At 36.2% G+C, this 18269-nt stretch overlaps 1 protein-coding gene across 3 annotated transcripts in view; it reads left to right on the top strand.

The window, feature by feature from the left end:
• Positions 1–18269, top strand: part of armc2 (armadillo repeat containing 2) — a 222293-nt gene that overhangs the window by 119048 nt on the left and 84976 nt on the right. For 2 of the 3 annotated variants that reach the window (XM_028797612.2, XM_028797613.2), the window contains exon 12: positions 8044–8267. In XM_028797612.2, coding sequence (XP_028653445.1) covers positions 8044–8267 — 224 coding nt within the window. The remainder of the gene's footprint in view (positions 1–8043; positions 8268–18269) is intronic. The other variant, XM_051925611.1, reaches the window with a different exon arrangement.

The raw sequence follows: 18269 nt of genomic DNA, 5'->3' as shown, positions 1-18269 counted from the left end.
TAAGGAGACTCACATAGTGAGACAAACCAGTGGGAGTGGTGCAGGGACTGGAATGGGTAGCAGTTTTGTTTTGTAAAGGGGTTCAGACAGAGGGTTACAATGATGAATCAACAGCCATTCATAAATGTATATGCCCCAAGTGACTGGAGTGAGAAAGTTGTTTTATATACAGCAGTATCAGATGTTTTAATTTAGTGTGATTCTGAGGAAGTGGTGGTGGTAGTGGGTGGTGATTTTAATTAGACCCTTGATCCTCAGACAAACAAGAATAATTTCTGGGAACCCAACCCTTAAATAGTATGGGAATGGGGAAGGATAGTGGGTGAGACGGGGTTGGTGGGTGTGTAAAGGAATAAACATTGAGCCAGCAAGCAGTACACATGGGGAAAGATACTGTAAGTAGTGAGATCTTTTTACTGCCAGACTTGATTGATGTTATATTTTTAATTATCTACCGGAATTATTTAAAGAGTGCTCTATTGTCCTCACTGGATTTTCAGACCACATCCTAACAACCTGTACAGTTTTATCAAATACTGTACCTACAGACTACATAGTGCATATTAGCTTTTTAATTTGCTCCCCCTACAGTACCAATTACTTAAAGAGCTATTTATTTTTTGAGAATTTGGAGGAGTATGAAGAAGCAGTTCACCTGGTTACAACAGTGGTGGGAGATTAGTAAGAACCACAGTATACTACAAATGTCACAAGGTTGTTTTGGTCAGAAATGACCTAACTGGAAGGTGAAATATCTTGTATAGAGTAGCTGTTAAGGAATGGCTCAGATGAAAAACTGGTACAAAAATTGGGTTTTTACACTTAATAGAGACAAATGCTGTAGGGACTCTAGTGAGGGCTTGATTTTAGCAGTTAGCTCAAATGGATGCACTGACACAATACTTTTTTGGGCTTGGGAAAAAATTCTCAAAGTAAAATCTTAAACTGTGTGAGTAAACAAATGGTGAAGAGACACAGGACCTGAGCGAGATAAAAACAAAGATCTGGGAGTTTTATGAAAATCTGTCTTCTGCTGAAGGATGTGGTAGTAATGATGACTTATAGTTTAAAAGATTTAACCCAGCTTCCTGAAGTACATGCAGCACTGCTGATCAGAGAGCTTGCCTTGTCAAAAATCGTAAACACAGTGAAGGAACTGAAAAATGGAAATGTTACTAGAATTGATGGCATTCCATTTGATTTTTACAAATAATTTTGGAATGTTGTTGGCCAGAATTTAGTAGAAGTGTTTAAATGCAGTGGTAAAACTGGCTTATTATCCCAGAGCTGCAGAAGTGCATTAATTATAATTATAATTAATTACACTTCTGTCAAAAAAGGAGACATGTGCCATATTAAGAACTGGCAGAATGTGTCCTTACTCTGTGCAAATTATAAAGTCTGTCAGTCATTGTCCAACCCACTATTTCCAAACACAGGGTCATGGGGGTCAGCTGGAGCCAATCCCAGCCAGCACAGGACGCAAGGCAGGAACAGACCCCGGGCAGGGTGCCAGTCCACCGCAGGGCACACACACACCCACACACCAAGCACATACTAGGGACAATTTAGGATCGCCAAAGCACCTAACCTGCATGTCTTTGGACTGTGGGAGGAAACCGTAGCATCTGGAGGAAACCGACGCAGATATGGGGAGAACATGCAAACTCCACACAGGGAAGACTCAGGAAGCGAACCCGGGTCTCCTTACTTCGAGGCAGCAGTGCTACCACTGCTAAAATTATGTCTAAAACCTTGACTTACAGTATGCGTTCAGTAATAGGTAAAGTGGTGCATCCAGACCAGAGTTACTGCATATCTAATACATTAATTTCTAAGAATATTTTTTTAATCCGGGATATTACTGCCACAGCAAAAAATCACTCTTATCTGTGGAATACTCCGAAAACATTTAGATTTGGGGGACAGTTCATTAAGTACTTTCAGCTGTTGTATATTCATATTTCCAGTATAGTCAAGGTCAGTGGTGGTTTTTGTGCTCCTTTCTGTGTCTGAACAAACAGGGCTGCTCATTGTCAAGGGATGCTGTATGCTCTGGCCTTGGAGTCTGTCTTGGTGAATCTGCAGAAAGTGCTCACTGGTCTTTCCAGTCCTCTTTGTAGTGGAAATCCAGTAAAAGTCACTGCCCATGCAGATGATATTGTTTTATTTCAAATCAAGTGGACATTGATAAACTGACTAATTGTCAATAGAAATATGAATAGATATCAAATACAAAAATCAATTAGACTAAAAGCAGTTCATTGTTAATTGGAAACTGGGCCAAATACAAGCCACCACATCTACAAGAGGATCTGCGATGGAGCGCAGAAAGCTACTTTACCTGGGAGTTTATCTGGGATATGATCAGTATGTCCAGAAGTACTGGAATGGACTGCTTGAGTAAATGAGAACTCGGGTGGTCAGACAGAAGTGGATACTACCTCAGATGTCATAGAGTGGCCACATGTTAGTGATTAAAAATCTATTAATTTCCAGTGTATATGCCTGGAGACTTTGTCACAAATTATTCAGAAAGTTCAAGATCCATCCATCCATCCATTTTCCAACCCGCTGAATCCGAACACAGGGTCACGCTGGAGCCAATCCCAGCCAACACAGGGCACAAGGCAGGAACCAATCCTGGGCAGGGTGCAAACCCACCGCAGGACACACACAAACACACCCACACACCAAGCACACACTAGGGCCAATTTAGAATCGCCAATCCACCTAACCTGCATGTCTTTGGACTGTGGGAGGAAACCGGAGCGCCCGGAGGAAACCCACGCAGACACGGGGAGAACATGAAAACTCCACGCAGGGAGGACCCGGGAAGCGAACCCAGGTCCCCAGGTCTCCCAACTGCGAGGCAGCAGCGCTATTCACTGCACCACCGTGCCACCCGAAAGATGCCACCATTAAATCTTTTAGCGATGGTCTTCACTGGCTGAGGAGGAATGTGCCACACTTACCACTTGATGAATGTGTGCAAAGGCTTATAGACATTGAAAACTGTATTACTGCCTTCGGACAGTGCAAAACTTTATATTCTACAGAGCAGGAGCTATGGATGAACTTAGCACTATTTTTTTTAACCAAGTAGGACAAAAATCTGATATGGTGTCATCTAGAGAACGCTGAGACTTTTGAAGTGCCAGAGTTTTATTGTAAGAGTATTTTTAAACATTGGCAAATCTTATCAATTCAAAGAGACTGTGAAGACCTATCCTTGTTTTGGATTCTGAAATAGACTCTTTTATTTAATCCAGATATCAGCACTGCAATAGGACTGTCTACAAACTTTTTAAATGATCTTAGTAGCAATTATATGGTCCAAATAAAGCATTTAATTGACTACAACGGCTTTACTTGGAAGATTGCGATGACAATAGCGGTAGAGATGGGAGTGCATCTCATGGAGTAGTTCCTAAGGCAAGTATAAGCATTACTGAACAGTGAAGTCACAATGCTCCTGCAGTTCATCTTTAAAGACCAGATAAAACCAATTGAAGACCAGGCCATCACTGCACTTGTGGTGTTTCCAGCAGGAAATTGGACTAATGGCAAAACCAACAGGTTGGTTTCAGTAAAAGATTTGAAAAAGTTGCCTTTACCCACAGTTACAGGAAAATAGCTCTACAAGATCTTGTGGATGTGAAAACATCGTTAGTTGAGAGCAATGAGAGACCACACAGGCTGGAGGAAGAAGATTGGCGTTCCTGAAGGAATGCTTTCAGCCTGGAGTGTGCTTCATAAACCACCATTGGCTAGTAGGGTTGGGGATCTAAAGTGGATGATATTGCACAGTATACTAGTGGTGAACTCTTTCTTATCAATTATATGTCCAAGTTTTCAGATACCTGTCTTTTCTGTGGGCTTAGAGATACTGTGTTTCATTGTTTTATGTTTTGTGAAAGACTGGGATGGTACAGAGGTTGATTGAGGCCCTGGGGTTTGCTTATAATGGGATGGTATCTGTGTTTGGGGTGTAAAGTACAAAAAGAACAATGATAAATGTATACCTGGTTAAATTTATTTTAGTAGAGGCAAAACTGAGAATTTGGAAAACCCAGAAGAATAAAGTTAAGGGAGCAGATACTACAGATTCCATTGTATTATGTAAAACGATATGTGAGAATAGGATAGAACTGGATTTGAATTTTTATAAATCTCCTCAGAATCTTGCACATTTCCAAGGTAAGTCGTGTGTGGATAATGCACTGTATGAAAATGATGAACTGTAATCTGTATTCTAATTTTATCATTAATAGGATATTAATGACAAGAAGTAAGTAGTGTATTGTAAGGAATGAGTGAGACTGAGGAGACAAGAGGATGAATGAGAGGGGTTTTTGGGTGGGTATTTATATATTGAATGAGAGGGGTTAGAAGTCCTGATTACGGAATTTTTGATAATGATATTCTTTTTTTATTTTGTTTTTTTAAATGGTTGGATCTTGTAGTTGTAATGAATTTCATAATTAATTTAATGAGAAGTTAAGCAAAATGGTACCTTTTATTAACTTTAATAATTAATTTAATAAAGTTTTTTTATAAAAATAAAAAAAATCTGTCTATCTCTGAAGTATCTGAATAGTAGCCACAAACACAATTTTCCAAGTAGCCTTCACTTTATCATTCTCTCCTGGGGGAGACACGTGAATCATTAGAAATGAAAACTCACAATTTTATGGAAGAGTAGAGCTGCCTGTCTGACTTTTGTTGGATTGATCCTTTGATTTTTTTAAGCTATTAAAACTTGTAAATATGAGCATCATACATTCTTCATTTGTTGTTTTTCTAATAAATACATTCTAAAAAATTAAGTAAATTAATTAAATTTGAAAGTTTTTTTTTGTAATATATTGTATCACATTTTTACTCCACTTCATGACTAGACATGAAAACGGAACTAAATAAAGAGACTCTCTGTGTGTGATTGTTTGCTTGATTATGCCTTGTAATGAACTTGTACATTACCACTGATGCTGCTAGAAATAAGCATGCCCCCCATAACCCTAAAATTCCATTAAGCAAGTTCTGATAATTGCTTGATAGATGAGTTTAGAAAATTAATTCTGTATTTGGTACAATATAAATTTTATTCATTCCTACTATGAACATACTCTATATTGCTGCAAATGTAACAAATACCCACTGGAGCATTTTTTTCCCATTTAAAATAAATATTATAATTACTTTTATTTTCGATGATGCTGATTTTGTCCTAGCTAATACTTTAAAATAGCAACAAAATATTTGCCTTTCAAACCCACTTGCCAAATTCTACTGCCTGAGTTAAAAAATGTGACACCTTTTATTTATGTTCAGTAAACTTGCATTGCTACTACGCTAGTTATTGTGGGTTCTTCTTATCAATCCACTTAATTAAAGCAAAACATTAGCCATTTCTTTATAAAGGGGCCAAGTCAGAGATGAAATAATAATAATAATAATATAATGACTAAATGTTTACATATCATTAAACATAATTATAGTGACGATAAATGGAGATGGTTGCATTGAAGCAACAAGTAATTTAAAATGATGCAACAACTGTAAAGAAAAAGAGGTCTTTACAGTCCTTCTATTCACTGATCATGATATAAGCATTTGTAATATAGTTCTTGTTTACCAATAATCTGAATTATTGTCTATTTTAGTTGTTTGCATACTTGAAGGGCAATATTGTGCTGTTTATTTTTGTCATTTTTTCAAAATTGAGCAAAGCTGTTAGGATTGTTTTGGAGCTTGCATTGTCAGATTATAGTCCTTTTGTACTAGAGTTTGTATTTGTCTTGCATGTATTTCAGTTTTCTGGTGAGTTCTAATGACTTGCATTACATTGATAAGCACCTTTAAATGCATCCTGTATGAGCAAATGTAGGATTATGTCCGGGCTTCTCTCCAGTAGACTAGAATCAAGAGCAGAGTTAGTTTATTCAAATAACTAAATGTTGCTGGAAATGAATTGGCATACTGTAACATATAAAGTTATTCAGAGTTGGATTGGAGACGACCATCATTTGTAGTCTTTTTTTTTTTTTTTTTTTTTTTTTTTTTACTTTTGTTGTTGTTTGAAATTACCCTTACCCCTGAGCTGTGTAACTTTTAAAAAATAGTATTTACCAACATCAAAAAAACAAAAAACAAAAAAAGCATATAGACATCACTCAGTGATACTTTGTGCATTGTATTTTCATATGCAAAACTATCATGTTCATGTTGCTATATCTGCAAATCTTTCTTTTGCTTGGTACGGCTTGGACATTATACACTTTCTGTATAGTGTATACTTCAACCAAATAATACATTTATTAGTATGACTGAATAGTTCATTTTATATATGCTTATACAAGCCCTGCATGAAAACAGTTATTTTTTTTTCTCACTCACCTTTACCTAACAGATCAATCTTGGTAAAATTGCAGCATTTCCACCTGACTAAGTGCTCTAAATTTAGTAAATGTAAAATGCTATCAAACTGCTTTCAGTGTTTTTTGACTACATTCACACCATGTATGATTAATATTTTTTTATTACATTATGATTAATATGACATTTCTCATTTATTTCAGAAAAAAGTATTCTAATTCACAGCTTTGTATTTTCAAAACTTGTAGGAAAAGCATCCATATTAAAGTCCATGCTACAGTATTTTTTAACTAACAACATATAGTAGAATAAGAACATGTTATGTAGTTCATGGATTTGGTAAACGGCATATATGTAAATGACCATTGAGAGAATAAAAAATGAACCAATAAAGCAGATTAATTTTAGACCAAGTTAATGAGAAAACAGAGGAAGCTACACACATGGAACGACGTGGAACTAGATGAAGTCAGTCCTTGGGGCCTGTACTGAACGACAGCAATTCAGTCTGTTTCTAACACTCCAGAAAGTGTTACTGTTGCGGAAAACATCCTGCATTCATTCTGTTCTAAAAATGGCACATGCATCAAGAACAGTCCTGTCTCCTTTTCTGTTTACTCTGTACCCCTCAGACTATAAATATAAAAAACAGCTCATGTCACTTGCAGAAATTCCTAAACAATTCTGTACTTATCAATAAGGGGGATGAGGCAGAGTATAGGAGTCAGATGGAGAACTTTATTTTTTGGTGCAGAAAGAAATGCCTGCAAGTTAACTTCAGCAAAACCAAAGAACTGGTTATTGACTTTCACCACACTGAAAAGCCTCTATATACGGACACTATTGAGGGAGTGGATTCAGAGGTGGGGCACTCCTACAAGTACTTGGTGGTCCACATCAGTTGATAGGTTGGACTGGCCTCATAACATAGAGGATCTATGTAAGAAAAGGCAGAGTAGGCTCTTTTTTCTTTGGAGACTATATTCCTTTAATGTGGGTAGTGACATTCTCCTCATCTTCTACATCTCTGTAATGGCCAATGCAATTTTCTATGCTATGGTTGTGCTGACACAGTAATATCACTGAAACCCACTGAATCAACAAACTAATTAAAAAGTCAGGTTTGGTTAAGGGAGACACACTCTGGACCCCCTGGAGGCAGTAGCAAAGAGGAAAATTAAAACCAAACTAAATGCCATTATGAACAATGCTGCATATCCTGTCTCTGACACACTAATGCCTTTCAGCAGACTTTCAGCAAACAAATTATTCAGAAGTGTGTCAAGAAATGTAACTAGTGCTCCTTTATACAAACGGTAATACACCAGTCTAATACTTCACTGAGACTGTAACTGCCCAGTCCATATTCTATCTATCTATCTATCTATCTATCTATCTATCTATCTATCTATCTATCTATCTATCTATCTATCTATCTATCTATCTATCTATCTATCTATCAGTTGTTTGAAAGAGATGAGCAGAATTTTGTTGCTTAGTGTACTGTATATCAGTAAGAGTGTTGCATAGATTGTTCTATTAGAAAGTGTAGAAGTCTCTTGTTTGTTATTCCCAAAACAAGGTTATTAGTTGTGTGGTGGTGGTGTTTGTTTTTGAATATATGAAATATCTGTTATATTGGGCATTATTTTTTTTTGCTTACAGATTCATTGCTCTCTCTCTTCAACACTGAAGATCCTTTATCCATTAGTGAAGCTCTTCTGTACTGTTTGGGAGCTCTAAAATTCATTTCTGGAAACACTGTTCTTCTTAAAGATCTTCTTAACAAGGACACAACTGAGATTCTGGTACAGTTTATAAAGAAAATAAATCATGTCAACCAGCAAAATAAAACATTTTTTTCGATTTCTGGACACCAACTGGTTCAGGTCTGTAATAAAAATACTTTTAACCCTCTTTGATTGGGTTTGATATTAAAATGGTCAAGTAAAACATAAATGAATTTGACAAAAGAGGGTTTTTATGAGGCCACTTCTTTTGTAAATTATATTCTTTCATTTAAGGAGATAACATGTTATTTTCTTATAATAGGCTTTCATATTTTGTTGTCATTGTCTAAAATAATTCTTTTTTGTTTTCAGGAAAATGACTATGAGTGAATGTTAATTTTTTTATTTTTAATTATATCTTTTCAACAGTTAAACTTAAAATGTTTATGGTATTTTTTACTAAAAGTCTGTCCAGTGTTGCAGACTTACAATTTTCCACTTAAATGCATTACTAGAAATTCATATTCTTTTTCGGTAATTTTCTTAGTTTTTTAAATTACAGTATATTAATAAGTTCATTCTGTGTTAATTTCAGGCTGTCCTCTTCAAAAAGGCTTGGTAAAATAATGAAAGTTTTTTACATTAACGTTTAGTGTTATAATTCAGTTTTATTGTAAAGAATAAATGAAAACTGAACTTGATTTAATTTAGCCCTTATGCAGTAGTTATAAACACAGATAACTAACCAACAAATGAAAGATGTTCAGTGTTCAGGCCAGTGTTTTCTGAAATTTGACTTTGGCCAAGAATTTAAATTTTGGTGCATAACTAACAATAATATCAGTATCTACTAGACTATGTTTATTGTTAAAAGACGTAAGTAACAACATTTTTTAACAAAAATAATTTATAATGACATTGTTAGTTTTATAATTGCAATTTTGATGCATAACTAACAATAATATCAGTATCTACTAGAATATATTTATTGTTAAAAGATATAAGTAACAACATCTTTTAACAAAAATAATTTGTAATAAACCATTCTTGGTTTTGCAGTTACATTAGACAGAAAATAGATGAACTGTTCTAAAAGTTTTTTTTAATACAAAAGGAGCATGGTAAAATTAATACAGTAGACCCCCCGCAAAGTCATGGTTCACAGTTCGCGGCCTCAGTCATTCGCAGATTTTTCCTTAGAACCTATCTACCTATTTGTTAGTGGAAACCGTAAATATCCTCCACAATTTTTATGGCTTTTTTCGTGGCAATACTGTACTGTAGAGAGAACAGGAAGCAACTGTAGAGGAAACGCGGCTTGGGATGGTGAAAGTAGCCAATAGAATTTGAAACTGCAACTCCCAGCAGTCCCTGCGGCTCTGATTGGTCTTCTGCTGAGGGTGCTGGGGCTGTTGGAGTCAAAGGATGTCAATGCGGCTTTTAAAAAGGGGGCCCGGTGACCAAAAGCAAAAAAAAAGTTTTTATAATTTGTGTTTCAAGTTCCTGTCTCTCTGCCTGCCTTCTTTTGGATTACCTGTACTTATTCGTTTTGTCCTGGATCATTTCGTGGTTGGGGTCTGGATTGTCTGCCATCTGCCTGTATACATGAGGACTGTAAGTGGATTCATGGCCATCCTGCAAAGAAAGAAGCGCTCCTGAACCCGTCCAACCGTGTTCACCATTTCAGGAACTAGCGATAGGACTGTCTATTTTCATCATTACATTTCATCTGTTGCCGTTTATCATGAACATTTTTCATGATTTACTGTGTGTGTTTTGTTGGTGCTTTGTTGTATTTAATGTGTAATCGCTGTAAGGGGAACAGGGGTGGTATCGTTGTTTTCATTTGTTTTCATTACATTCTTTATTTGCTGTTTGATTACCGGTTTGCTTTGTTTTTGTCTCTCTTTGTGAGTGCGTGCTGGTCGGGCCAAGGCTGGATGCGTCCTTGGAATCTCCCCCATAAAAATAAATAAATCCCCCCCTCTCGACGGTGTGAATCTTAGCGGCACTGGACCGCTACGACATTATTCATTTCTCCTTGCTGCTGATTGACTGTGATGCATCTCCAGCTGAGTGTTCTTGTGTTTTCCATTTTGTTCCTCTTAACCCCTAAACTGCCACAGCCAGCTATAGTCGTTACCCAGTGCCATTTGCGAGCATACAAGAGCTGATCATTCAGTGCCGTACAGTCTTTGAGCAGCCAGCTCATGACCACTGCCAGCCCCTTGTGAGCAGGGGGGCTAAATGCACCCCTAGAAGACACGGACACACCTTAAAAAACCCCTCTTAAAAAACGCTGATAGACTACTTTCATATTGCTCCCTTACTTGCTGGGCTTACTTGCGGCTGCTCTGTCGTGTGATATGCTTCTGGCGTGATGCTACGCATACTTAAAAGCCTGAACAGCACCTGTCCTTTTTGGCTGATTGCTTTGTTTCTCTCTCCTCCTCCAGACATCCTCTGCTATTGTTGGGTGTCCCGCTCCCATTGTGCTGTCCTATGATGTTTGTCTATTCTTTAATCAAGAACTAACTGCATACTGAGCTCGTTTTACTTCTGAAAGAGACATGTTTGTTTGAAGTGTTTGAATAAAGTTCCTGTTTCTACAATCTCCTGTGTTTCTGTGCAATTCTGTAACCCAAGTGTATCACCCTGCAGACTCACTGTCTCTGGGATTGAGCAGCTGCACTAGACTAGCCTGCCTGCGTCAGCATTTACCTCTGCGTGCTTGCGTGCTGCCAGTTCAAGCACAGTTGACTTGGTGATTTACTTAATTTCATCCATGGCATCAGTTGCATCTTGTACATGTTGTTCCAGTAGCTTTTTAAATAGTTTTTACAGTTCATTAGCAGTGTGTACAATGATCAGTGTTGCAGTAATTATGATGCTCTTTGCATGAAAAAAAATGTATTCCATTAAAAGTTTCACTTTTTGTTTGTGAATTGTGACATTTAATCAAAGTGCAGCAAAAAAGTATTTTTGTGTCCAGGGATGTATTAACCCCCATGTATGTGGCAGTTTAAAGGTTAAAACCCCAAGATGCCACTGAAACACCCTGCACCTTCTAAGGCTTCTGGCAATGAAAACGTGCTTGCATGAATTACAGTACATATAGCGGTAACATCGGTATTTTACATTCTAGCACTGCGGGAGACATAGTACAGTACTGTACAGTATACGGGTTTACCTTTACATTCTTTTTTTAGGTAATGTATTAAGCTGAGTTTGAAATTAAATTAAAGTGTTTTGGGGGCATATTTAGGGTTTAAACTATAAAAATAGGCATTTTTTTAATGACATCCAAAATTCACGGTTTTTCGCTCTAGGAACGTAACCCCCGTAAATTTTGGGGTGTACTGTATAACTAAATTACTGTATGTATGCATATGGAGGCATTCATTTACAAAAAAGGTCTGTTTTGCATTACCTTGTCCTACTGTCTAACTAGATTTCATTTTTAATGCTTATTTGTCTTATACCCCAATATTCTACTAGCTTCATTAAGTCAATAATACATTAACATTTGTAGGTAAGTAAACAGACCTGTCTTCTATCTAACATCTGTCCAGGAACAGGCTTTACTCCTAAACAAAAAGTCCCTCAATAAAATAATTCTTTCACCTATTTACTTCATTAGTTCACAGTGTAGGATTTCAGTATTATAGTTGAAGGCTTTAAATTATACACTTGTGGAACTTCCTCAGACTATCTTTTCATTTGCCTCCACAATAATAAGTTTGATAATTTTTTTCAGTTTGAAATTGCAGTATATAGTTAACACTAGAATCCCTGAAGCCTATGAAAATATTAGAAATGCCGGTCACCTTAAATTCCCTCGCACCTCATCATCAGCATCTTTGTTTTGCAAATGTGTCAATCAGCATTGGCAGCAGGCAGCCTGCTCACTCATCCCCCACTGAGGCAACTGAAGTCAAGTCAGACGCAAATTCTCAGAGCTGAAGTCTGTTTATCTGGGAGTAAGGTGTCTGGAATTGTATAGGGTACATAATATATTGTAATTTGGAATACATACACTTCATGTGTGTCCCATGTCTGCAATGATCTGTGTAAATGTAGGATGTCAGGAAATGCGAGGCAAGAAATGTTGAACACATAACATATATATGTATGTGTACTGTATATATACAGTGGGGCAAAAGTATTTAGTCAGCCACCAATTGTGCAAGTTCTCCCACTTAAAAAGATGAGAGAGGCCTGTAATTTTCATCATAGGTATACCTCAATTATGAGAGACAAAATGAGAAAAAAAATCCAGAAAATCACATTGTCTGATTTTTAAAGAATTTATTTGCAAATTATGGTGGAAAAAAAGTATTTGGTCAATAACAAAAGTTCATCTCAATACTTTGTTATACACTCTTTGTTGGCAATGACAGAGGTCAAACGTTTTCTGTAAGTCTTCACAAGGTTTTCACACACTGTTGCTTGTATTTTGACCCATTTCTCCATTTAGATCTCCTCTAGAGCAGTCTTTAAAATAAATGTAGCAATCCATTGTCATGCTATAAGTGATAACTTGCTCTTAAACATTGGTACAGGTGGTTGTTCCTGGGGATAAAAAAGGAAAACAAATCCACGGGAAAGGCTTTGTTGTTGAACTCAGATTTCACCTCCGCCATATGAGTCATCAAAACCATTGGAATGAAATATAGTTCTATATAAATAAATAAATTTCCTATCACAACCACACTTTCACCCCTGTACATTAGAGAGGGACCTCATTTTCACAGCAGGTGAAATTATCCTATAAAACACATAGGAGTTATGTGCACCATTTTTCATGGGAGATTAAAACTCATCAAATGTATTTTAAAAACTTGTAGGAAGCAGTCTGTGGCATTCCTTATCTGCCGTGGTCCCTTACAAAATGAACACCAGGCAGTTAAAACTGTGCACAGTTTCTTTAATAAGCCTATCAGACAGTCTTTTATAGCACTTTCATATCGAGTGTCTCTTAATCCCTTCTAGCAGAGGAGACACTCATTTCCACAGCTTGGTCTATGATGTAGAAATGTGTGCTCCCTGTCTTCTGCTTGCAAAATTAATACTGGAATTACAAAACTGTCCACAATTTATTTAAAAAGATTTAAGGAAGTCTTCTATTTCACTTTTTTGTCTACTATGTCCTTACTCATCCACTGGTGGGGGCCCTCATTTCCTCAGTGGAGCCTTTGCCATAGAAACGTGTGCCACCTGAATACTGCTTACAACATAAACGGTAAACAGTTAAAATTGTTGAGCTTGTATTTGAACAATTTTATATCACTTTCATGTCTACTGTGGCGGTCTGTACCTTCCACTGGATGGGACACTAATTTCTACGGCTGGAGCAGAGCTGTACAAATCTGGGCCCCTGTCTGCTGCTTTTAAAATGAACACTGGAATTGCAAAATTGTTCAAAATCCCTTTTAAAAGTTCACAGGCACCCTTTAGTATCGCTTGCCTTGCTATTGTGGCCCTCTGTTCTGTCTGCTGGCAGAGATACTCATTTTCATGGCCGGAGCTAATCTTTAGAATTCTATTCCTGTTCTGAAAAAATAGGTTACAATGTTGAACATTTTTAATTAAAAAAAAAAAAAAATCAAGCGCTTACACTGTCTTTTTTTAACTATGTCTATGAAAATCGCTCTGAGTAGCCAGAAAAATGCTATATAAATGTAAGATATTATTATTATTATTTAGTTTTTTTTAAATCCAAATAAACCTGATAGGACCAAGATATGTGCCACTCTAGGGTACCAACAAAGTCAAACTGATTAGGAAATTTTGTGATCAGTTTGTTTAAAGTATATTAAGCAAAAAATAACTTTTCATCATCCTCTCATTTCTATTTTGGCATTTCAGGATACAGTATATACTGCAAATATTTAAAACAATACTAAAAGATATTTGTGTATGTGTGTTGTAGTGCCCCATGTTGTAAGTGTTACATCCATTGAAGAAGTTAACTTAAATAAAGAAAATGTACATTTTGGAGGTTTGTTTGAAGTGTTTTACATTATAACCATAGTATTAATTGCTGTGTGAATATGATTTTTTCAAGGGGATGACCTTTACTATTGTCAAAAAAGACAAGCTAGGCAACAGGAGGAATATGAAAGTTATTTGTTGAGTTTAGGAGACAACGGATACTTGTAAGGAAGTTCATGCCAGTGCTATTGGTGTGCATTCTGGAATTTATAAAACTGCTGCTATTATTTCACAAAGACGTTACTGGCCTGGTTTTATGCTGACATTAAAATTGATAAGTTTTCTGATAATTATAATCATTATTTTAATTAAAAGACTATAATTGTCAGAACAGATTCAATAAAATGTTTTAATATCTCAGTTGCTGTTTGTCGGACTCTTTAATTGACTTGTTATACAAATGTGTATCAGTGGATATTTGGTACTTCATTTGACAAATAATATTAATGTTTCAAAGTCTCATATATTTCAGATAGATAGATAGAACTTTATTTGTCCTCTAAGGGAAAATGTGCTTCTTTTTTTTAACAGAGGCGGAATGAATGAATAAATTAATATTAATATATAATGAAAAAAACAGCCAATCCAATAACAAATTTTAGCTGTCTAATGTTCATTTTGCAAGCAGTAGTTGGGGCTCACAACTCTGAGGCAAAAGCTCAGGTGTAGAAGTGAGTGTCCCTTTGAGAGGAGATGACAATGGGACACAGTAGACTTGAAAGTGATGTAGAAGACTTTCATCAATCTTTTACCATGGATTTCAGATAATATTACTTATCCAGGTTTCATCTTGAAAGCAGCAGACGGGGTGCACACAAGCCCATGGATCTGCTCCAGCCATGGAAATAAGTGTTCCCTGAAGGGGATAGGATGTAGTTGTATAGTGGAGAAGATTATATAGAAGACTATACCTACGATCTTTTAAAATCAATTTTGCATACTTTTACTTCTCCGGTGTTCATTTTGTAATCAGCAGTCAAAGGGCACACATTTTATGGCTCTGCAGCAGAGACATGCATTTTCATTCCAATAGTTTTAATGACTCATATAGCGGAGGTGAAATTTGAGTTCAATAACAAGCCTTTCCCGTGGATTTTTTTTTCTTCCTTTTTTATCCATCAGGAACAACCACCTGTGTAAATGTTTAAGAGCAAACTATCACTTATAGCATGACAATGGATTTATTTTAACAAGCTTTCTTTTAAATGTCTTTGTAAAGTGTTACTGGGTGTTGAGCAATGTATTATTATTACTGATATTTTACTAAATCTTACTATCCATGTTTCATTGTTGATGAGCCCCGTTGAAAATTTTTTTTGGTAACAGAACAGTAAACACGCCAAAATGACTGAAAATACAACTGACGACTGGTATTTTTCGATATCATTTAACAAAGTTTACTGTTCGCCGTCAATCACAGAGCACCCTGGTAAAACGTCAATAGCGTTTAATATACCTGCAGTCTTAGAACGCAGACATCAAGACATCGCTGCATGTGTATGTTTACTGACAGATATGACAGCATTTTGCACGGAGCATGCGTTAAAACAAAAGACAAGCGGCACGCAAAGGCGCGCAAACAAGAGGAGTTCCGCAACAATCACAACTCAGTGCACCTAAGAGAAAGGACACTGAATTCTACGAGGCACAGATATTTTAGAGCACCTGTTCAAATATTTATCCATTGGTTTAGATCAGCGATTTTCAACGGTTCACAAGTGTGCCGTACGATTTTTTTAAACCAAACCAATTGAATACTTCTTTGTAGAAGTAACAAAACATGTCTACGATGCAGATTCTATACCATTTTATGTTATTTTTATATCATTATTTTAGTAATATACAGTATATACACTATATGTGAGCTACAAATAAATACATGTATAATGTTGTGTATTTTAACCAGTTTACGTTTCTCAACTTGTTAAAAATTTGCATATCATTTCAAATATCATTTCATATAATCAATTTATATGAACCTTTACTTATGTTTGTATTGCGTGCACACCTTGCTATGTAATTATTCAATGAACACGTGGTATTGTTGAGCACTTAGTGTCCCTATTTATACCCCACTACACAACGGCTGAATTTGATCAGGCATATACACGTATAATAATAATAATAATAGTAATTCATTATGTTTTTATAGTGCCTTTCTTACTACTCAAAGTAATTTGTAAAAAATAAATAAATAAATTAAAAAAAAAAAAACATAAAGGAAGCCCCGGACAAAAACCAGTGATCATTTAACTGCGACTGGACAATTACCCCTGTGCTGCGACCTCTTCCTGTTAGATACGGCGCATTATAATTTTGAGCACTTCTTTTTTATTTTAAACTGCCATAAATAAATTATGAATTGTGCCACAAGATGAAAAAGATTGAAAATCGCTGGTTTAAATATATATATATATATACACTGGTTCAGATATATATAAATCCGTTCGGATAGACCAGTTCAGATATATATATATATATATATATATGCCGGTTCAGATATATATACATTGGTTTAGATATATATACACCGGTTCGGATATATATAAATCTGTTCAGATAGGCCAGTTTACATATTAATTTCTTGTGTCAGTGCGTGCGTGTGCGAGTGCTTACGCCTAAAACAAAGATCGTCCTGTCAAAATAAGAGACTCTTTCTCCTTCTTGACGTGAATCATCTTTAAATGAAATACTGCTAATAAGGAATAACAGAAATCACCGCACTGCTTTCTGTCTTTGATAAACTAACGTTTTATGGGTTGAAAAAAATGATTGCCCCTGACAGATACACTTAATCAGTAGTGTGTGCGACCCACGATTTGTGAGTTTGAGTGTGTGTGTGTGTGTGTGTGTACGTGTGTGTGTGTGTGTGTGGTTTTGTCATTTTTACTATAAAAACAGTTAGACATCAATTATTTGTGAAGCAGGAATCTTCTGGTCATTCTGATCCCTGATCAACATTTAAAAGAAACAGAGCAACTCCAGTGTTTTCCTCCATGATGCCCTTTCAGCAAATAGAACTAAGTTCCTTGCTAAAGCAGATCACCCTTTAATGAAATGCTTCCAATACGGAATAACAGAAATTACCAGGCAGCTTTCAGTCAATAATATATCAGCGTATCATGACGTGAAAAAATGGGGCGTACCGTGGTTGAGATCAATGATTTCCGGTAACTCAGCTTTTGAGAAGAATCTGTCATGGGGGGGACAAGAGGGAGCGAGTGAGGCAAGTACAATGAGCCAGAGTGGGCCGAGAAGGCGGGTATCTGTGTGAGTGTTTTAAATAATGAAAGGAAAAAAAGTGCTTTGAAATCGAGGACCCCCAACCAAGACAGCGTACGAAACAAAACGTGACAGACAGGCATATGTTACATGTATAAGATACGTACAATAATGACAACAATACTGAAGCAATGATGAAGGGAAGGGGAGATGCTAACTTAGGTGGCCCTGCACTGTGCCTGCCCGTAAATCCCAACCAATCTATTCAAACCAATGAATATATCTGAACCGACCTATATATCCAAACGGATGTATCTCACCCAATATATATATATCTGAACGGATGTATCTGAACGGATGTATATATCTAAACCAATCTATTTAAACCAGTATATATATCTAAACTAATATATATCAACCAATTTATATATCTCAACCAATGTATATATCTGAACAGATGTATTCAAACCAATGTATATATCCAAACCAATGCATCCCAACCAATGTATATATCTGAACCAATCTTTTTTTGCTGAACAGCCCCTCATAATATATGTGTATATATATATATATATATACTAGCAAAATACCCGCGCTTCGCAGCGGAGAAGTAGTGTGTTAAAGAGGTTATGTAAACATATATATACAGTACATAAACATATATACATATATATACATATCTACATATACACATATCTACATATACATATATATATATATATATACATATCTACATATACACATATCTACATATACATACAGTAATCCCTCACCTATCGCGGGGGTTACGTTCCAGAGCCCCCCGCGATAGGTGAAAATCCGCGAAGTAGCGACCTATATTTATTTTATTATTTATACATATTTTAAGGCTTTATAAACCCTTCTCACACTCTTATAAACCTTTCTCACTCTCTTGTTAACCTTTCCCACACTCTTATAAACACT

Source organism: Erpetoichthys calabaricus, chromosome 3 (assembly GCF_900747795.2).
Source record: "Erpetoichthys calabaricus chromosome 3, fErpCal1.3, whole genome shotgun sequence".
In the NCBI taxonomy this organism is placed as follows: domain Eukaryota; kingdom Metazoa; phylum Chordata; class Cladistia; order Polypteriformes; family Polypteridae; genus Erpetoichthys; species Erpetoichthys calabaricus.
Note: the sequence above shows the minus strand (reverse complement) of the source record. Positions and strands in the feature narration are given on the sequence as shown.